Source organism: Seriola lalandi, unplaced genomic scaffold, assembly GCF_002814215.2.
Source record: "Seriola lalandi dorsalis isolate HSWRI2012SDOR001 ecotype SW California unplaced genomic scaffold, Sedor1 jcf7180002054398, whole genome shotgun sequence".
NCBI lineage: Eukaryota > Metazoa > Chordata > Actinopteri > Carangiformes > Carangidae > Seriola > Seriola lalandi.
This window is the reverse complement of record NW_019524951.1, coordinates 132,877-155,477: the sequence shown is the minus strand read 5'-3', so window position 1 is coordinate 155,477 and position 22,601 is coordinate 132,877. Positions and strand designations below refer to the sequence as shown.

Here is a 22,601-nt window from a genome sequence, read left to right as displayed (position 1 = left end):
AGTGGCAACATGTGAAACAGATTTTTCGACCAGCATCATTAGTCTTAAAAACAAACCAACACATGCTTTATGTAGTATTTTTTCATTTTCCCCTTTACTTTAATATCAGCTAAAAAGACAATGTAAACGGATCTTTTAATACACCATGCCCCGCCCAAAAATTTAAAGACATTAACATTATCAATGTTACTTTTTAACACCAGTGGAGTTATCATGTAGACACAGAGCAAAACAGGGCTATATTTTTAACTTCGATAAGTTAAGAAATACTCAAAATGCTAATTTTTCTTATGCTTACATCAAAGTTTTCAATTAGCAATGTCAGGTTGCTTTAACATCATGTGGCCACAGGACACAGAAATAATTGCATCTCTTCCATCTGGCCTATTACATTTCTCAGTAACCTGAACTTTGGTCTTGTTTCCTGATAATTCCCAAATTCTCCAGATTCATTTGTCTTTTTCACAGATTTATGATTGCAGGTAAAGCACAAGTTGGGCCTTCGTTTGCAGTCATTTGTAGCTTTTGTTGTGAATACTGATCTATAAGGATCATTATGTGTTTTATTTTGCTACTCCATCAGTGTCTTAAAAATCAGTAGTAACGTAACAGACTAACTTCGACAAAAAAGAAATGAATGAAAACATTTTCAACTTTTAGACATTATTATTATTAATAATAATAATAATAATAATAATCGTTACTATTAATGATAGTAATGGTAATAAATTAATTTGAATTGTTAACTAAAGTTGCAGGTCTGCAAATTAATTAATTAATCCTGTTTTGAAATAAATGGTAACCAATGCCTGCCTGGTGGATGGGTAGAAAACTCATTCAGCTAATGTAAATAATGCATTGATGAGGATGAATGGACAATAACAAGGACAAGTGGTCAACAAGAGCAGGTCCTTTCAATATAACCTGAAAATCTAATGTTGGATCTTCTGGCCACATAATCATCCTAGAATCTAAACAAAAGTGCAGTTACACATAGATATTCTGCACTTAACATTTCCTTAGACAGCTCAGTTTCACCTGTCCAGAAATCCCCCCCCCCCCCCCCCCCCATTGTCAGCATGCACCTCATCATCTGACTGAGTTCAGATTTAGGGGGTCTGACGTGATGGAAGAGGTGACTTGTCTTTGGCTATGGGAGGTCATAAATAATGCACCGTTTCCTATACATGTGAATGATGTAATGGTTTGAGTCTGCCGCTGATTTGGGGGTACATCTCTGACTTCCCGCCCCGCGCCATGTGCTCAATCGCCGGTTGCCAAACGGTGAGAAGATAATCCTGCTTTGGAGGAAAACCATAAGAGTGAGTATTCATTAACGGATGAAACAAATGCGTTACGAATGTAGACGATGCGAAGCTCGAAGCAAATTTAATTTAGCTCATCACAGTAAAGGCAGGTGGAGTAGTGTGCTCTGGGAATGAAAGGGAGGCGAGCATCCATTCTCGTTGTTCTTGCTGCCGGCGTAAACGCGTGCGTAAAGTTGCTGGTTTGGACACGCTCAGGTTTTGTTTTCTGGACAGGACCACTGGTTACCGTGTGTTTTGAGAGTGAGATGGGATGTGGTTTTGTCCACCGAACGTTGCGACAGCTCAGTGAAAGGTCTCACAAGTATCTCGGTCTGTCAGACGATCACCACGCGTCCGAGCGAGGTGGAGAAAAAAAGAAGGTGGGGGGGAGAGAAACAGCAGAAGCAGACAATGCGGTTTTGCGATGCGTTCGTTCCTCTGTACAAATTTCACCCACATCCACGAAAAGATGATGTGAAGATGTGGGAGAAGAATTCATCGTGATTTGGCTTTATTTTTATTTATTTATTTATTTTTTACATTCGCACTGAACACATTTCCTTGCGTTTTGATTAAGAACAAAAACAGAGATGAAATTTCCAATAGAAAACCCGAGAAAACAAGTTAACTGGGACCCCGAGCAAGGTTGGTAAATCCTGCTTTATTATTGCCAGATAACTTCAGATATATTTCCATTTAATAGTACTCTTAATATCAGCAACATCTCATGGAGAAACCTGATACACAATAAATCGCATCAGGCTAAATTATTGACCAGTTTGAAACAGTTTTCATTAGCTTTACGTAATTTATGATTCATGATTTTGTCTATTTCACCTAGAATTTTCTCATATCTTTATATGTCTGTAATGCAAAACGGACCTTAACGTAAGACAAAGCGACTGGGAGTTGCCTATGTCTTTATTCTCCATCCTCCGTGTGCTCAGCTGTGCGAGGCAGCGCTGCTGGGAGCTGAGCATCAGCGGCGTCAAGTTGGCAGAAACAGCCAGCATTAGACCGGAAACGCTGTTAAAATAATCGCATGTAAAGTTGTTCCCTAAGAAGTAACGTTGTCTAAAGGACTTTTACCTTTGTGAAATCCTCTACACAAAGGTATACATTTCCAACTATACCTACCAGAGATTAGTTATTTTCAGAGACTTGGCTTAATGACGATTAAAAAATAGGCTATGACTCCTCCCCTGTTCACGCTAAGGTGAACATTTTTTTTAATATATTCTTTCCAGAAAATATAAGGGAGTTTGCTTTGTCTTCAGTCTCCATTGAACTGAACTGTTGACTGTAACCTTTCTGACATACAGGTAGACTGAAACATAGACTCATCTTTGCAACTTCCTACCGGTTTTATTTTGAATTCTGTTTTTTACCGGAAGCCTCAGAGCTTCCGGTGTTAGTCAGTCTTGCTTGACGCTTGTGTTTGAGGCTCAGCTGGTGAGTTAAACGCCTGCAACCTGTTTAGTGCCACAGGGAATAACTGGGCTGAGAGCCGACCTGAGCCAACCCAAAATTTGCCTCCATGCTTACTATAACTTGACTTAGTTTTGAATTTCTTTAGTCCATCACTGAGTAGGCTAAATAATTCTTTTGTTTTCCCCCATAGTATGAACCTGACAGAGTAAACTGTGGTCTGACAGGTGCCGTCATTAAAAACCTCATCGTCACATTTGTTTTCCATTCTTTCTGTGGCTGAATTGAGTAACATCTCACTCACTGACCTGACCTGACTCTCCAGTGGGCATATCCTCTGCTTTGGCCAGACATGTTGGAAGCAGAGAGCGAAGGCTGAGAGATAGTATCAGATAATATCAGATAAAACTGCTTTCCACTCAGGCCTTATTTAATTTGCTAAAATCAATGTGAAGCAGCTTCAGTGGTTTGAAAAGATTTTAGATTAATGCCACACAGCCTCAGAAATTTGAAAGGCAAACCAAATTATGGTCATCTCAGTTTTGGTTCTGCCTATATGGTTTAAAATATAAATTTTAGACTTATATTTTCTCATAATTGTTTTTTGATCACTTAAATATGTGAGAAACAGTTTTCTGAACTGCCCTAGCTGCTTCTACTCCACAGCACTGAGCTAATTTATTCAGTTTCACTCACTCACAAGATGAGATGAAAAGCAATTAATGTCATTGTAAAACTAGTTATGGATTTGGTCCAATTTACAATTAATCTACTGATAAATGTTCTACTGCATCCATCAAAGTGACTGCACCAACTACAGCATGAGATATTAATGTTGGGTCATAGTCTTTTTGCTGCTTCACCACTCAGTCTTAATTTCCTAATTCATCTCATGTTCTAAAAATAGCCAGCCACCGCCCTTAAAGGGCACATACTGTAAATTGAAAGCAGCAGTTTTGCACCTTCCCGAGCTTGTGACATCACTTTGCTGTTATTGACTCATGACACAGGGATTAACTAACAAGATTCATAGCTCTTGGACCAAAGAATGAGACACTTCCTGGATGTCTTGACTCATCACGGCAGGGTGTGCATGTGTTTGTGTGTGGCGTGAGTTTTACTATATTCATGGGGTCCAAAAATCAGGAGCCTACTACAAGTTTAAATGTGTGTTTGATGGTTAAGTCTTTATCTTATGGTTAGGCTTAGAACTAGGTTTAGGTTAGGGGTTAGGGTAAGGGGTGTGGTTAGGCATCCACTTGTGATGGTTATGGTCAGGGTAAGGGGCTAGGGAATGCACAGAGTCACCACAAATATAGTAAGACAAGGATGCGTGTGTGTGTGTGTGTGTGTAAACATTTTGCTTAGTATATCCCATAAGTGAAACTATCCCATTAAACAAAAGAGTACCTCCCATAAACAAATCAATTTCTTATTCCTTCCTTCAAGAGTTGCATCATTGTAGACAACAGGCTCTGCCCATGGCTCTGGGGCACTCCATGCTCTCCAATCTGAGCCAGGTGGGGGCCGTTAGGGGTGAAGGCCACTGAATAGCTTATACAATGCCGTATATACATTAAAGGAATCTAAATTTGACTGCCTCCTTGGTGCTGCTCGCCTCATGGTTGACCTTGCATTTATTATAAAACCCATGCCGAAGCCAATGACTGAAAGTGGCACTTACCCCTCTCTTATAGTCTATTAGAAAAATTGAATCCTGCCTCCCAGCAAAGAGGGTAAGTCAGTTTTCACCTGTACCTAACAGCGCTGAAAAGGTTCAGGTGCATGTGGTGTGTCTTTTGAAAATTTGAATGCTTTTTTCATTTTATGAGATATATGAGTTGCACACTCTACACCCATTTAATATTCAGACAATAAATTAATTCTGGATGTTTTTCTAGGTTTTGCATTTATCACATTAAATTAATAATGAAGTTTTCTGCATTAGTAATAAAAGCAGTGGCCGTGGACTGCTGAGGCTCCATTTCACAGGACTAATGGCTTTTATGTGTGAAACCCTGAACAAATTCTCTGGATGGAAAGCTGTCGAGGCAACAGAGAGTCTTCTTGTGGTCTGGCTTTGGCACAGCTGTAGCTTTCAGTGTCAGCTTTGCAGAAAGCCTTTATTAGCCCACAGTAATACAGGGAAATTGCTTTTTAATGCATCTCACAGAAGGTTGTAGGATTTCAATAGTTGTAATGAGCTTATGTTTATGTCTGCATTAAGCCATGTGCGTTGCTGTTACTTTATTTGAAAAGTAAGCCTCAAGGAAGGTGAAAGGTGTGAGACTCATTTCATGTATTAATTACAATATTTTTTTATTATTAACAGATTAGTTATCACAGATGAGGACAAGGGACAAACATACAAACACTGGAAATGCCCTGTGTTATCATTTCAAACTCACTTACAAAGCCTCAAACCCTCCCTTCTCATTTGCCTGTCAGCACATTTTTCTTATCCAGTCTATAACAGATTCTGGGCCTTGAGCCATTTATTAGACCAGTCCACTAAAGTTTATTAATCTGAAATCATCAGAATCATTTTCACAAAAAAAAGTATTACTGTCCCTGTCTAACACAGGTCAACAAAACATATATTAATCCAGTTTTGTCCTTCCTCTCACTCTTATCCAGTGGCGGTCCAGACCAACTTGGTCCCTCCCAAAAAGGTCCAGCCTGGCATGGTGAAGTCGACTCTAGTCCAGGCTAGCGTTGCCACCATGCAGAACCCAATGGGCTGTGACCCAAAGGCCAACGGTCACTGTCCGCTGCCACGCCTGTCCATCTCCTCCCGCTCTGCCAGCGTGGTGGCCAGCATGGATGCCAGCTGTGACGGCGCGGCTGCAGCCCTCCACTCGGTGATGAAGTGGAAGACAGTGCTAGCAGTGTTCATCGTGGTTGTTCTCTACCTGATTTGTGGAGGTCTAGCATTCAGGGCGCTGGAGATGCCATTCGAGAGCAACCAGAAGACCAGCATCACCCTAGAGAAGGCCTCGTTCCTGGAGAGACACCCCTGCATTACTTCTGACGAGCTGGAGGAGCTCATCAAGGTGAGTGCTTGAAATTGGAGATGAGGTTTTGTTGTTCATGTTTAACAGACTTTAAATAGAGTCATTTTCTTCCAGCTACTCAGACAGACTTGGAATAGTGCATAGCATTCGTTGCATCTATTCATCACCAACAGATTAGTGTGCAAGGGGACATGAAGATAAGAAAAATTAAATGAAAATTATCTTATGAATAATACCGAGTGTCATTCAATTTGATCGGTAGATAAAAAGATGAAAGTCTGAGACTGACCTTTAGAGCAGCAGTTTTATAGATGGTGATTGCTATCCGGGGTAATTAGGGGTTCTCAGGGTAATTAATTCTGGTTTCATTAGCTAATCACATGAGCTTGAAAAGGTTGGATGCTACTCCCTTTCATGTCCACACTGTCCTTCAGCAAATGAAGCTTTTAATTCCAACCTTTAGAACTGCTGCTACATTTTCAGAATAACTGCTCACGTGCAGGTAAAACATGCTGATGTAACGTCATGCGTCATTCTGCTTTCAGCAGCTAAATAACAATTTATTTTGATACTGAATAAAAAAGATTGACTCAATGGACTAATTCAGAGCAGGTGAGATTTCAAAGATCATCTGCATTCATCACAAACAAGCCTCCTGGCTTCTACGGAGCTTTCATTCACATGAAGATAATCAGATGCAGCTGAAACTCAGAAAAGAACCAATAAGTGGAGCTTTGAGTTGAGACCATTTTTGTCACATTTACTGTACTGAGGAAGTCCTCAGTTACATTTGCCGTAACTGTACTGTTACATTTACCGACTTCTTCCTCATGCATTTGTATTTATGTCTTCAGACATCATAGTTACAGACTGTATAGAATAGATGATTAAGTTGGAGCAGTTTAGCTGTTGTTGCTACAGAGACAGGTGCCTGAACATTATCTTTTTAGATGTTGTTGTTGGCTTCAGATCAAGGCATTTCTTATCTGTACCTGTTGCTTTCATTTCATTCTAGCATCTGCTGAAAGTTTAAGAAATGATTGTCAGCCCCAGTTTAGATTGTTGTTGCTAGTTAGATATAGTGGATGCAAGTGGGTGGGTTGAATTCGCCACAGAAGTACGCTCTGTCCTCTCGCTAAATCGAAGGCACCCACTGTTAAGGGTTACATTGAGCTCACAATGTTTTCAATAAAGCTGTGTTGCCATAGCAAGTATAATCATGCTAATTTATATGGATTTTCAATAGCATTTTCATTGGTTTTCTTCACGTTGTGTTGAAGAGTCAATAAATGGATTATACAGAGTCTGAAGCACCATCAGAATATACACCCCCTCCTCTCTGCCCCCTGGTTGGTTGGCAGTTGATGGGTAAATGTCATGAGCAGACTTAGAGGCAGGTCCATCCTTTAGCAGGAAGCACAGTAATGCCTTCAGGGTTGTTTACCACGGAGATATTCGTAATTCTCAGTGACACGTTGCGTCTGTTGGCAAATACACTGTACAGTACATGCAGTTTTATATTACAGAACATTACATAAAAGTAATCACGGATAAAAGGGGAAATAATTTGCTTGCATCCTATGATTATCCTCAGAAACTGAGGTCAGTCAATGTGACCTTTACGCTGCAGTTCATGTGCAAACAGTATTGTAATAGTAGTAATCAAGAGAGACATTTTTTGTTAGAATAGAATAGTGGGTTGTTATGATAAATAGATTTCATAACTAACTTGTATCTGAATGCCTTATGCCCTCAATAATAAGTGTATGAAATTCCAGAGTGAGGCTTTAACAACACCCACACAGTTTGAAAAAGGAAACTAGCTCACAGCCACAACGGCATAGTTCTTTACTGTAACATTTGAAGCCAAGTGTTTCAGTGTTTTCTATCAAAACTGTGTGTGATGTATCTTCTATTTTAACAAGGATGATTTGAAAGATTCGGGGAGATTTGAGGATCTGAGTGACTCAAAATGAAACTGTCTGACCATAAAATGAATTATAGCATGTATAAGAATGAATCATTTAGTGGCAGATCTCTTACGTCTGAGCCAGTATAAAACAGCCTGTTGTTAAAACATGACTGTGACATACAGTTTGATTTAGGCTGACCTGAAGCATGTTAGAAAATAAAAAAAATCCCATCATAACTTAACTGTTCATTTTACAATGTCTTTTTACAGTGTCAGCTGTTTAATCACAGAGTATGACAATGCTTCATACTGCTCTCTGATATTACACCCAGAATTATGGGGCAAGATTTAAGGTCACTGCATCTAGCTGACATGCACAACTGGAAGCGGGATTGGAAAATGATTTGAGATGTGTCAGCGTGCAGTTGGCTGAGTGGAAAGTTTGATTTGTGGTGGTGGTAGTGGTGTGTGTGTATGTGTGTGTGTGTGTGTGTGTGTGTGGAGGGGGGGTGCAGTGGGACTAAGATCAGTCAAGCTCTCATATAGACAGACTCTGCAGAAGATGTTCAATAAGAAAAAAAGAATGACTATGTGTGTGAATGTGGGCGACTATCTTGCTTGGAGAATAGAGTTTGTAACATAAGGTCCAAAGGGCAAATGTGAAATCTATTTTACCAAGAACGCAATCAGTAGTAACCCACAGAAATCGTATGGAAATACCGTAGATCCTGCTGGAAAGCACTGTGAACAGTTCATATTTGTAGCAAAATCATAGCATGTGATACAGATGCCAGAGCAGAGCATTTTGGAGTAATGTACTTTCCATGTTTTTTCATGTAGTCTGAGAAAAGTAAACACAAATTTCATATTAGTGCCACAGTAGACCCATCTGATTCTCCTAAGCTTGAAATAACCCCAAAGAGAGAACCAACCACATGGCATTTGGTGTGCTCCACTTTCCGCTAGAATGGCTCCATTTGATGTTAGCGTCTTCAACACTGCTCCAGTGAATATTGGACTGCCTATCTGTCTCTCCCTCCTCCTCCACACCCACCTCTCTTCATTTATTCTTTCCCAGAGAACCATCCTTTTCTTCTTCTTCTGTTAACCTCTGAGCCACAAAAGCGCTATCATGAGTTTGTAAAAAAAGAAAAAAAAAAAAATCAATGACAGTGTTTCCTAAGGAGAAGTGTGGAAATAAAAACCTTTAGCACGGTGTGCCTGGGGTCCGGAGGGAATCAATTATTCATTGCACAGGCCAGCAGTCACAGACCTCCTGCTGCCCAAAGCAGCAGCGCTAGTAGCAACAACCACATCATAGACAAGATTGTCAACTGGACAAATGATCAGATTCAGATACATGTGATAACATATGTCTTCACAAGGAACTGAAAGCTCAGTGGCTATTTGCCTGTATAACATTACCCAGAACTCTATATTACACCTGACAAATTTAATGTATTAAAATGTTTATTTATTTACATTTTTCATTGGTTTTCTGCAAAGAAAATTGATAGAACTCTCATGCCTATATTGTATATTTCAAGCAACTGTCGGTAGCTAATTAACTTAGCTTAAAGACTGGAAACAATTGTCTGGCTTTGTAACAAAATCTGCCTACTAGCAGCTCTAAAACTCCAGTCTGTTCCAGCCTTTATGCTAAACTAAGCTACTGGCTACTGTGTGTAGCTTCATATTTACCATAAAGATATGAGTGTGGCTCCTCAGCTTACTCTCTGTCAAACAATTTCTTGAAATCAGAAATCATCACGCCACTGAGTTATGATGGTACTTCAGCCTTAAAAAAGAACAAATATCAAGCCATGTGTGAAGCTCACACTGGCAATTTGTTTCTGCTGTCTCAAGAAAAGGCCTTCAGGACACACTGCTTCACAAGTACTCCATCAAAGAGTCTGTCTGGTCCTCTAACAGGTTCCGCTATCGGTCTGTTCGTGCTGTGTCAAGCCTGTCACTCAGCCGACGAACCTCCATGGGGACACAGCAGTGGTGACTCACTGTTGTCAAACTGTTTGGCGGAGGAGTTGACAGAAAAATGGCAACCTCAGGAAGCATGTGTGTGTGTGTGTGTGTGTGTGTGTATGTATATATATATATATATATATATATATGTGTATGTATGCAGCCTGTGTGGGTGCATGAGACGAAAGGAGACGATGTATTAGAGAGCGGGCACATACTGTGGAGCAAACTAAGGTTTGCTCCACAGTATGTGCTGACTTGATGTGTCTGTTGACCTGTTCGTCTCTGCTTCAGTATCTGTGCTGTCCACCTACCCACTGTGCGCCCACAAAGACAGCAGACCTAATTGGCTTCCCCAGCTCTGTTGGGATGACTCACACTGTGGCACTATGTGAAGCCTCGCTGTTATTGACACCAGTCAAGGCTCATTTATTGATGAGTCACTTACCTACAAATAAACTTTCATAAACACTGAGATACTTGCAGTAAAAGTACCAACAAACACCATCATGATTTTTTAATAGCACCAATTACATGAGTTTCTGTTGATTTAAAAAAAAAAAAAGTTTTATAAAATATGGATTTATCGTTGTTTGTGAGAACTACTTTCAAAGGCTCTTTATCAAAATGCTCAGGTGTCTGCAAAACATTCACCAACTTATGGAAATACTCTAAAAGTCAAAATCAATCTTAAGTTCCTATATACTCCTGGGCAAGGGTGTAGGTTTGCATATGGACGGTAGGGACATGCCCCTACCAATGTTTTGGCAGGATAGAATTGTCCCTACCAATATTTGAGTGAACTTGCTCGCACTATGTTTGGAGAGAATTCATATTAAATCATTCTGACTCCAGGCATGGGCACAGTATTTTTTTAACCGATATTTGATTAAATAAATACATTTTAAAATGCGCAACTTTGGTTCTGATGCAGCCTCATGTATCTAATCTGTGGTTTCTACTCTGAGGTCTGGACCAATGTCCACAGCATGATCTGATTGGTTAGACATCACAGGTAATAGCCTATGATAAACAAGTTAATCTGTTGATCCAATACTAAGAGAGAGAGAGAAAGAGAGAGACAGAGAGAGAGAGAAGCTAGCGCTAACTGCTAAGCTAAAGTAACTAACGTCTGTATAGCATGTAAATAACTGCTGAATTTGTGAAAGTCGCTAAAAGGAGCAGAGAGCTCTGGGTGCTGGAGCAAAACTAGTATAAGTTTAAATGTACAGCAGTAGTTTAAAATGATACTGTTATTAAATATACACAATTATGGATTAATTGCAAATTACTAATTTATATTTAATGTAACCATAGTCCACCTATATTCTGATGTTAACTTGTACATTATTATAACACGTAATAATATCCTAAAGTTTTAGTGTTTGATCTGATACTGTATAGTTTTATTTAAATATAAATACATTTCTGAATATAAATTCAGATCTAATATGTTAATAAACCATTTGGTTGACAGCATCAAAAAGTCTCGGAGGGGTGGCGGGGTTGTTGCATCCCTACCAATGTTGAGACCAAACCTACGCCCTTTCTCCTGGGTCTTCAAATGCTTCAATGTAAGATAATGTATATGCAGTGGTGGGCTATAACAAAATGCATTTACTCAATTACTTTACTGCAATTACTCTATTATAGATTCATACAAGCCCCGTCTACAACCGACCTCAGTCATCCTGTTTGGCAGTCATTTGTGCAGCTATAATGCTTCAAAGTGGTCAGTGTAGAGATGTAGATATTAGTGATGGTAAAAGTGCTGCAGAGGAGAGTGCTTGGCTCTGAGAGTGAAGGAGAGAGTGAGGCACCACGCTGGCTGGATCACTGCCGTCACCTGCTGTGGGCTAGAGAGACACACTGAGAGGATAAAGATCTGCAGTGGGTTCGTGTGCTCTCTAATGATCCTGCAGTGGAGAATATGAAAACACATTAGCCCAGAGCCCGTCATGAGCGCTTGGTGGTGACTGGATGTATTTAAGAATGTCGGTGTGCTGAGTCCTCTGCACAACCAAAATAGAAGAGAGCAGGATGTGTGAAACCAAAAGCCCCATTTGTCGTCCTAATTAACACCCTGCAAAATAAATCAACGTTATCATCCTCATGCCTCAAAAGTGCACGTGCCAAAGGAGGATTTTCCCCATCTCTAATGCAGCGTGAACTTGGCTGTGAAAAAAACGAGAGACAAAAATAGACCTTCTCATAAAGTATTCAGATACATTGTGAGGCTATTTATAGCTCCCTCTTGAGTCCAGAATTAGGTTATTTGGGGTTAATTATATAATTACCACTTTGATATTGCCCCAATAAAGTAGCTGTGTCTGCAAAAACCTATGAAATAGCATTACTGTAATTTGCTAATTTTAGGTACAGAAACCAGTCTCATTAGGGCCTGTGCTGATGGAGCTGAGGTAATCACAAGCAAGATTATGAGTAGGCATGTGCAGCGATGTGTGTTGAAGTGGTCCTCCACTCTGTCTTCTTTGAAATGTATGTCACGAGAGTTGATACATATTTTATTACATGGACGTGCATCTCACTAACAGCTTGTATGGATGGATGGATTGGTGGGGGGGGGTTGCTGTGTAGATGATATCCCATGAGGAATGTTGGTAAATGCAGTGAATCTATTTCTTATGAAAAGAAATCCCTCACAGTGACTTTCATGTTAGCAGAGGTGATGCTTATTCGAGCCCAGAGGCGAAAACTAAACATTTCCACAGAGATTAGAAAATAAATGCTTTTCTCATAAAATAGCCATAAACTGGGAGTTTACATAGAAAAACAAGATAGTAGATTAACATTTCACGCCTACATAATGGAGCACAGGAGGAGATTAATGAGAATAATGATGCAGTAAATGCAGAGCATTGTGGCTTCTTAATGTTTTCCAGACACTAGACAAGCTGGGGATAAGAAGAGCTGAGGGACTAAAGAAAAAGGCTGACACTGAAAAAAGGAGATAAAGGTCTTTCTGCTGCATATGAAAGTCTGTTTAGTCAGTGTGAACTGTAAAAACATGCAAATTGGGTAGAGAAGAGAAACAGTGTCACATGAAGAGCCAAACACTGAATAATTTGAACAGATCTTATGCTAGATGTTTGTTTTACTGTAAATCCACAGGAATCGTAAAAGAGTCATTGTGGAATGTTTTCATATATTGACATGCTACATAATTATGATTGCAGAATACTTTCAGTCAAAAATGTTCTTGCATAATATTTATTTTAGTCATGGGATGTTTTCATGAATAGATACAAAAGCTCAGGCTCTAGGACAGTGGTTCCCAACATGGGAGTCGGGACTCCCACAAGAGGTCGCAAAGATTTGTGCTACACAAAGTTATGCTCATTTTTTCCTTCTTTACTTGAATTTTTGCACTTTTACTAATGAATCACTGGGTAGTTTTACATCTTTAACACTCAAATAAAGCAAGCAAAATCACTCCATTGTTTGAACTGGGCACCACCAGTAGATATTTCCATTTAGTGACAAAAGTAGACTTTGCTTTGTTCTGACAGCTTGCATATCAAAAAGGTTGGGATTACTTAGGGCAGGGCAAAAGAACTAGAACTATAATAAATCTATGCAGTATTTAATAATTAAATAATCAAATTAGTGTTCAGTGCAATGCTTATTTTGTTATTATACATTGCTTGAAAATAATTTATTTAGTATTTTGTATAACAGAACCACAATATGGTCACATTATTGTCATACAATTCCACTGTGAGGCACAATTGGACCGATTGAATTAATTGTAAGTAAATCTACTTAGCTCCACTTCCTGTGTTATTAAAGTATTAGGACATGGGTATAGGAATGATTCAATTCTCCATCTGTCTTTCATCCCCCTCCCCCATTTTTCAGGAGCTTTCCGACAGACTTTCCTTTCTCACTGTCTTATCTCTTTCATCAGGTAGTGAGCTAGAGACAGGCACTCCCGATCTATCTTCAGTTCAGTGTTACACAATCAGTGGCACAGGTCACACATGCACACACAAACACAAACACACATGAGAGACACATGTACACAGAAATACATAAACATTGGCAGGAGGTGGGTTAATGTTCTCACTCTCTCACGCCATCAGGACTTTATATAATGAAACAAAGCAGACATGTTGAGTGTTTGTTGTGTTGGCATCAGCTGAGCTGGCATGCAATCATGAATCTGAATTTCTCTGTTTATAAGAATTTAATGGGCAAAATGTAAGTTAGGTGCTCCTAAGTTTTTAACTTTTACACTTTGTTTCTAAGGTTGCAAGTCATCTGGATATCTCAGGTTAACATACCTGCACGTATCATCTTTATGAATTATAAATCATCCTCTTTCCAGCATGCCATAGATGCTGTGTGTGCAGGGGTGAGGCCTATTGGAGACATGACCTACAATTCCAGTAACTGGGACCTGGGCAGTGCCTTCTTCTTCGCTGGAACTGTCATCACAACCATAGGTAAGTTTAAAATCCTTATAATCTGCTATTGCTGACAATCAATACAATGGACATTTCAACAACTTTTTAGCACACTTCAACCCCATTACCTTCAACTTGTGTTCGTTTTTTTCAGATTCCCAGAATCACACACTTATACACTTAAGAAAAAAAAGAAATGCAATATGATGTATCAAATTCAATTTCATGATTTACATTTTCATAATAACAGTTGAGTTGAAGTCAATGAATTTTTTTATACTTTTATTTTGTATTATTTTGTCTTTTTATTTTTTCTCCTCAGTGACAGTTTTATTTCATGATGCTTTTTCATTAAATACAAATATTAATAAAAGTAAATAAAATGTAAATAAGAATGCTCAAGTAATATTTCATAATCATAAGTTGAGTTTTAAAATGTATTTTTTAATTAGTGTTTCTTTTTTTTTTTTTAAAGTATATTTTTTTGGGCTTTTATGCACAGCACAGTGGAGAGTGACAGGAAACAGGGAGGCAGAGAGAGGGGGAATGACATGCAGCGAAAGGCCGTCCGATGCGGGATTCGAACCGGGGCCAACTGCAGCGAGGACTGTAGCCTCTACACATGGGGCGCCTGCTTAAACCACTACGCTGCACGACGCCCCTTAATTAGTGTTTCATAAATATATTTGACATAATTATTCACTGAATTCTATTTCACAATTAGTTTTGAATTTCAATTTTGTTCATATGTGTGATATTTTATAATATAGAACACTTTGAGCCTCCATGAAATAAAATTAAAAAAAAATCCAACCTGGCAGCACAAAAATGTTCCACCAAACAACAATATGAGCCTGTAAATGCAAGACTAATTTGCAATAATTCATTTTTAAAGGTGTTGAAGCATTTTAGATCAGATTTGTGCTTTCAGCTTGATAAAGATGTTGTCTCATTTCAAATCTCTACAAAGCTGTGCAAATGATTGCTTCTTATTGCTGCCCTCAGGTGAGTTATACAAATCCCTTTCGCCCTCATGAGCTGGTGCTAAATGAGGCAAAGCACAAGCACTGTGGAATTTAACAACCTGTGACAATCAACATTATCGAGGAGGCTTACAACACAGGCACTGCTGACAGAGACAATGTGGCTTTATTTTATATCAAGCTGTTTCTAATTGTTTTTTTTAAATGCTTTCTTGATTTTATAAGGTAAACATGAAGACAGTTTGTAATTGATCACAATTCTTTTTTAAAATGAATTTGAAAACCCTTTTGCTGCCTGGAAGCTTTGATCAAATGCAACCATTTACAAAAAATAAAGTTGCTTTCTGGAGCCATAATTTGAACATCAAAGTGAGGCGTTAAAGATTCTATTCGCTCTATTAGCTGCATGGACTGTACCTTCCTTGTAATTACTGGAAAAGCACACAGCCACAGGCCTGTTATTATGGTCTAGTCCAGAGATTTAATTACCTGTGGCATTCGCTTATTTGCTGCTGAGAAGAGGCTCTCAGTAGATTCATGTACTTTACTCCCCAGATTTTTTTTTTTTTTTTAAATATCAGCCATTAAAATACAAGAGCTAAGACATCTTTCATTAAATAAAAAAAATGTACATACAAATTCTATTAAATAGACATCCTCAAATGAATTTAAATAAAAATCTATGTGACATATTCATGAGACAACTTTGCTCTGTGAGAAAACATGAGTGTGAGTGAGAGTAAAAATGCAACATGGTTATATTTTGGCCTCAACAGGTTGAAATGAGAGGAATTGGGAAACAGTACAATATTATGCTCTGTCTCCCTGGCTTCTCCATTGTATCTCTGTCACTGTAGGGCCATAATTAATGCAATTTTCTTTAAGGGGAACCTAATTATTGTCTCTCTTGGAGCTTATTTACCTCCAGGAACTAAAAGGTATTACATAAGCACTTCAATTGATTATGTTGTATAAGAAAGTCTTGATTGTCTTCTTCTGCTTCTCATTGTACTGTTTATAGCCTGCCACCTCCCCACCACCGCGTCTTCTTGGCCTTACCTCGCATCCTCGTTTTATGTCCTCAATGTCATGCTTCTTAACTCATTTCTGCTCTTTCTTCTCTCTCTATCTTCCTCTTTGTGCTTTCTTTGTTTCCGACAGGTTATGGAAACATAGCTCCAAGCACGGAAGGCGGGAAAATCTTTTGCATTCTTTATGCCATAATTGGCATTCCTCTCTTTGGCTTCTTGTTGGCGGGGATTGGAGACCAGCTGGGGACCATCTTTGTGAAAAGCATCTTGAGAGTCGAGAAGATATTCAGGGTGAGTTACAAGTATCACAGTGAATCGTTACTTCTTTCTTCATGTGTGTGTTGCGTTTACTTTTACTTCTCTTGCTTGTGGGTAGCAGTGTAACAGTGTAAAAGCTCAAATAGGCCAAGTATTTTTCCAAAACCTTAACTAATTTGTTTTCTGAGTCATGTTTTATTAGACCATGGCAGTCTTACATGATATTTTACTTTCTGGGTTAATTCTAACAGCTTGTCCATTTTTTTTTTTTTCAGCAAAAACACAAGCAGATCAGTCAGACTAAGATCAGAGTGACGTCCACCATCCTGTTCATCCTGGCCGGCTGCATTGTCTTCGTCACCATCCCAGCTGTCATCTTCAAACACATCGAGGGTTGGACCACACTGGAGGCCATCTACTTTGTAGTGATCACTCTTACCACAGTGGGAATAGGAGACTATGTGGCAGGTAGAGCTATGCAGCAGATGGTTGTTCTGTCCTCACGTAGATCACTGTTTTGTTGAACTTTAAGGACATGAAATTTTTCACCAAACCTGTATCTTTACTTCATCTCCAGGTGGAAACCGTAGGATCAACTACATGCAGTGGTACAAGCCGCTGGTGTGGTTCTGGATCTTGGTGGGTTTGGCGTACTTTGCGGCCGTCCTCAGCATGATTTCAGACTGGCTTCGAGTGCTGTCTAAAAAGACCAAAGAGGAGGTGGGATTCATTCAATTACACCTCTCAGTATTACATTAGAGAGGCAGAACATAAAAGGTCACTAAGCTGCTACCTCTCTTGCCCCTTCTGTCTGCTCTCTTATTTTGCACATTAATTGCTGCTTAGACATTGTCAGGATCGGTAACAGGCGGCTTTTGTTTGAGGTGTTGAAGATGTAGTTGTTTTACTAAGTTCAGACATGACATACCGTGACTTATTGATCCACTAGACTAGAAAATGATCTAGGGCTAAGCCTATAGCTTAGTGGAGGGTTTTTGGAAATCTGGTTTTTATGGAACTTTTTATAATTAACACAAGGATAAGGGTGGTGATATTCTATATTTTTCTTATTTTCAACAAATCTTCTGAAAATACCAAAACAACAAAATCTATCTCACTAACCAGTAGCCTACTCTCTGTGCTGCAAAAGCCTGATATAGCTTATAACTCTGTGCCTTAGAGCTTCATTGTTGTAAAACTATTAAAAACACATCTGTGAGCCAAACTGTTGCACTGTGGACTGCACCAAATATCCTCTCCTAATCCTTCCCTGATCCTTTGCTTCCTTTCCTCCCCACTGTTGTCACAGGTCGGGGAGTTTAAAGCTCATGCAGCTGAATGGAAGGCAAACGTACGAGCAGAGTTCCGTGAAACGCGACGGCGCCTGAGTGTTGAGATCCATGACAAGCTCCAGCGGGCCGCCACCATCCGCAGCATGGAGCGCCGCCAGCTCGGCCTGGAGCAGAGAGCTCACTCCCTCGACATGCTGTCTCCAGAGAAGCGGGCCATGTTCGCCAGCCTGGATGCTGGCCGTTTCAAGACTTCATCCCAGGAGAGCATCGACACCAAGCTGAACAACCTGAGGCTGAGGGGGGCCTGCGAGCCGTACGACCATCAGGGCAGTGAGCAGACGCCGCAGACAGCATCGTCCTCAGAGGAGAATCTCTTCAACTTACGCTTCGGATCCCTCACCAAACTGGGCAGACGTAACAAGAACCGAGAGCTTCGGAGGAACATTCCCGAAGATGTTCGAAGGGCGAGTGTAGGCATGAACAGTGGTGGTGCCATGCTGGGGGAGGAGAGGACAGAGGAGGAAGAAGAAGAAGAAGATGGGGAGCCGCATGAGGAAAACGGAGAGAAGAAAGAGGGAAACATCAGTCTGACAAACCTGTCGCAGTACGTGATGGAGCGCACCAAGTTGAATGGGTTCATACCAGCACAGGCCAAAGACACAGAAAATGATTAGGTCTTGAATGGAAGAGCACTTCAGCCATAGACAAGGAGTGCAGAGACAGAGAGAGAAAGCGAGAGAGAGAGAAACTCAGACAGAATCAGAGTGAGAGTGCACGGTCCTTTGAGATGTCAAGAAATGTGCCTTTTGGTTTCCTATGCTTAGACTGGAGCTGCTCCCAGGAAATTCAGTCATCGTGCCATAGCCGTGGGAAGAAAATGTGTTGCCAAAAATGAATAAAACTGAAGAGACAGAAGAGGCTGTAGTTAAAATACCTCATTACGGATGTTACTGTACAATGGGCTACTTAAGAACTTTCATTTGTACAGGGGCTGTCTTTCCAGCTCTGTTGTCTTTCAGTCCTCACGGCTCTTATAAGACACCTGGGGGCAACGACTCGTATGTTGACGTTGAATCTTATTTTTTAACAGTGTGGGCAGGACTCGCAGAGAGCTAGATTCATGTCATCCATCCTCAGGAACATTATCGATCTCCGCTTTGTCATCTCATACTGTGGGGAGCTATTTTTAGCTCGGCAGCCTGCTACAAAAGGACTTGAACGTTTAACGAAAGGAGAGTGGGAGGTTGTTTTTTCTGCTGGATCAATAGACTGTATGAGCATTTACCTAGCTGACATGTACAATTATTCCTCCATGGTATGTGATTTTGAAGATGTAGCCTTAGGGTAGAAACTATTACATACTGAGAGCTCATAAAAAAAATAAAAAAACACTATTCATCTTGATTGTGCATGGTTCTTAAAACACAACCATAGCAGTTAATTGACGTAAACTAACTTGAAAGCTTGGAGTTACACCTGTGATAATGTTTCTTTTTGTTTGAAGAAAATAAAATGTATTGCTTTCAGCCACCATTTCCCTACAAGTGAATCAACACAGTGCTGGAATCCACCCCATAAAGACCCTATTAATCACCTTTGGCCATGAGATTGTCAGCTGTGTTCAGTTCTGAACTTCTTTGTTTTGTATATGACATTCACATGATCACAGAATATCTTGAGATTGCTTGAATGACTTTTCAAATTCATGAATGTGACCGCTGTTGGTTTTGAACTCACCGAGCATGTTTGCATCTGTGATTATTCCTTTTTATATCAGCCGAGCACTTGAGCTGTATTTTCCATTGACCTGTAAAATATGAACAAAATATATCATGTTTCTTTCTTTTTGTATTTCTTTGCTGAAACACTTCCTGTAGTTAATAGAGGCTCACTCACTGAAATGTTTGACACATGATCATCTAAACCTTTTCTTTTTTGCATTTTACAAACAGGTACTCGCACACACACACACACACACACACACACACACACACACACACACACACACACACACACACAGACACACACACACACACAAACACACACAAACACACACAAACACACACACACTCACTGGTTGTACTTGTAACCTGTTCATCTGATATGAATAGCATTAACCTTTCCATGACCATGACCTGTGACAAGCTTAGCAACTATTCTTTGTGTATAGTTTATTTTGTGAACGATCACATTAAATGTAGTGAGTGCCTTTTTCCAGATAATAAACATCAATCAATCAATCAGACTTTATTTGTGTAGCACTTTTCATTCGAACAATGCACACAGAATAAAAGCAATTAAAAAAACACAACCCCCCCCCACACACACATATTCACACACAGAACAATAAATTACCATGTAATACATAAAAACAATATAAAAATACGACAATAATAACAGGAACTGTGTAACTGAGGAAATGCCATCATGAATCTCATAAATTTGCACTGAGGAAACACTGAAGACTGCGAAACAAAGATAACGCTAGAGTGATAAAAATAAAATAATAAAATACTAAAACAGAGGAGATATATTAAAATGAATAAACCAGAAAAGGTAGGATATTAAAATTGGGTGAAATTGAAGACAAAATAATAAAGATAAAATAAGAAAATGCTAAATGAGAGGGAATGTTTGGAAGTGAGGTTATTTATTTATTCAGAAATAAAATAAATAACCAGAAATAAAAGTGAGGTATTAAAAGGAAAATAATCCCGAAAATAATCATAGAATAAAAGGACAAACTGGTAAAACAGCTTAAAATATATAAATAAATAGAAAGATTAATAAATAATAAATAATAAAATTCTATTAAATGCTAGACTAGAATATAGTAGTATAGTATAAAATAGTAGGTCTTGTGTTTGCTTTTAAAAACATCAAAACTGTCTTCTGCCCTCAGGTCTTCAGGGAGGCTGTTCGTGGGTTTTTGCTCTGACTTTGTGTATGATTAAAAGGCCACTACCAGAGGACCTGAGGGCTGTAGAAGGTTCATAGGATAAAAGCAAATCTCATAAATACGTAGGGCTAAGACCATTACCTTTAAGAACCAATAAAAGGATGTTAAAATCAATTCTGAAGCAGGCAGGCAGCCAATCTAATGTACAATAGTAAGGCCGGCTATGTATCGGACTCCCAACCCCAAGCCAGCAGGGGGAGCTATTATTAAAAACAGGAGGCAGCGAAGTCATTGGAGGCCGGCAGGAGTAATCACTGGCCGGTGCGTCGGCCACAAACATCCATGGACGGATAGCGGTCGGTCAGTGGCGGGAGGCTGTAGAAACAGCATGGAAAATGTGTGCTGGAAGTACAAGTGTGCCATGGAAGTTGGGGTGGATACCATCGCTCCTTAAAATAACAAAAAGCAAGCCGGTTCCCAGAAAAGATTTGAATTGTTGATAAAAGCCGAATCGTGTGATGAACAGACTGACTGCAGCCACGTGTTTAACGACTGAACCGACCGCTACCTTGGCCCAGCGAAGGTAGGGGTCCTGGGATGAAGTCACAGCTGTTGAGTTCGTTAAAAAAGGCGGTTAAAATCTTGCTTTAAAACCTCAGACTGCTGCCTGGTTGTGCCATTCGTACCCACATGAATGATAAGATTTTGGACATGTGGGTATTTGCTGAGTACAGACGGGATCCACTGAATAATACCCACAACCTTAGCACCGGGCATGCAGTGATTGTATATGTCTGACAATGGGGTCACCGACGATCAACGATGTAGGAGTTCGCTGTGGAGGCCTGTGGCTGGGAGCGTCCTGTCCGATGACGGAGTAGATGGGGAATGGTGAACCAGGGTTTTTGGCTTGGCCCCAAGCCGCGTCCAGGTGTCGCTAGCGGCGGTGACCGGAGGAGAGGCACCAATACCAGGGCACTGAGTGGCAACAGGCTCTGGGGTAAAGGCCCACCTTCAACATGACAGTGAACAGTGGCATCAGGCACTCGCGCACAATCTGTGTCGGTCTGTGCTGGATCGAAAATGATGGTGTCCGTGAGCTTCTCGGCGTCATGGATATTCTGCCTTCTAGCTCTACAATCCTATCGGCCAGGAGGGCGCAGCTGACACAGCCGGGCGGAGAGGTAAGTGGAGCCATGGGGTGTAGACAGGTGGCTGAGGATCAGAAATAAAAGCGGAGGCCAGTACAGGGCTAAAAGTGCATAAAGTCTAAAAGCTTCGCTGCCAGCTGTAGATAGATGAGACCGCAGACATTTACACTTGAAAGGTTTTAACTGAGGTGGTAGAGGTGATCCACAGAAGAGTTGGCATGCAGCAAAACCGGTAGGTCGGCTTGGTACCCGTTGTCCGCTATTCCTGTTGCTCGGTTAGCGTTAGCACCAAAGGCTAAAAATGCTACAAACAAACCGGATTGTGCTAGCCTCGGTAGTCTGTCACGACCCGGAACGTGATTATTAGAGTATTATGCTTTAAATTATGCATTTATTATATATTTAAATTATTATGCGTTAAAAGCGTATAGATAAAGCAGCCTGGATCTAAAAGTGTTCAGCAAGGATTGACATAAAACCGGGATAAAAATGATAAGAACTGTCCACTTATGACTGGCACACACTACATCTGCTTCTCTTATGATACACTACAAAATACATTTTAAAAGGTGGTCATTGCTATACTGATAACAGCATTAACATATTAAAATCATGGTGGCATTGCAGGGCATGTTAGAACGACATTGCTTTTCCACAATTATTTACAAAAAATCAATCATATTTTTCACAGCATACATTTTGACTTGCCATGATGAGAAAACCACAGGTATCACTAATAACATTAACTATGGCTACCAGGAACCGAAACCTGAAGTAGCTAAATGGAGTGCAGCCATTATTTATTTCATTATTTATGTCTTCTGTGGAAAAAGTCCTGATGTTCGCTCTGTTTTTTTCCTCAAGACCAATTGCTAGGAGCTACTTGCTGGAAGTGCTGTTTGAAGGTTTTAGTTTAGCA

At 40.0% G+C, this 22,601-nt stretch overlaps 1 protein-coding gene across 1 annotated transcript; it reads left to right on the top strand.

Annotated features, from left to right (window-relative positions):
• The first annotated feature begins 1,231 nt into the window (after nucleotides 1-1,231).
• On the top strand, nucleotides 1,232-18,687 carry kcnk10b (potassium channel, subfamily K, member 10b). The gene is made up of 7 exons (XM_023409560.2): nucleotides 1,232-1,322; nucleotides 5,373-5,788; nucleotides 13,990-14,107; nucleotides 16,213-16,373; nucleotides 16,616-16,808; nucleotides 16,918-17,060; nucleotides 17,650-18,687. Coding segments are annotated over exons 1-7 (1,689 nt in total). The 5' UTR covers nucleotides 1,232-1,321; the 3' UTR covers nucleotides 18,307-18,687.
• Nucleotides 18,688-22,601: the final 3,914 nt, after the last annotated feature.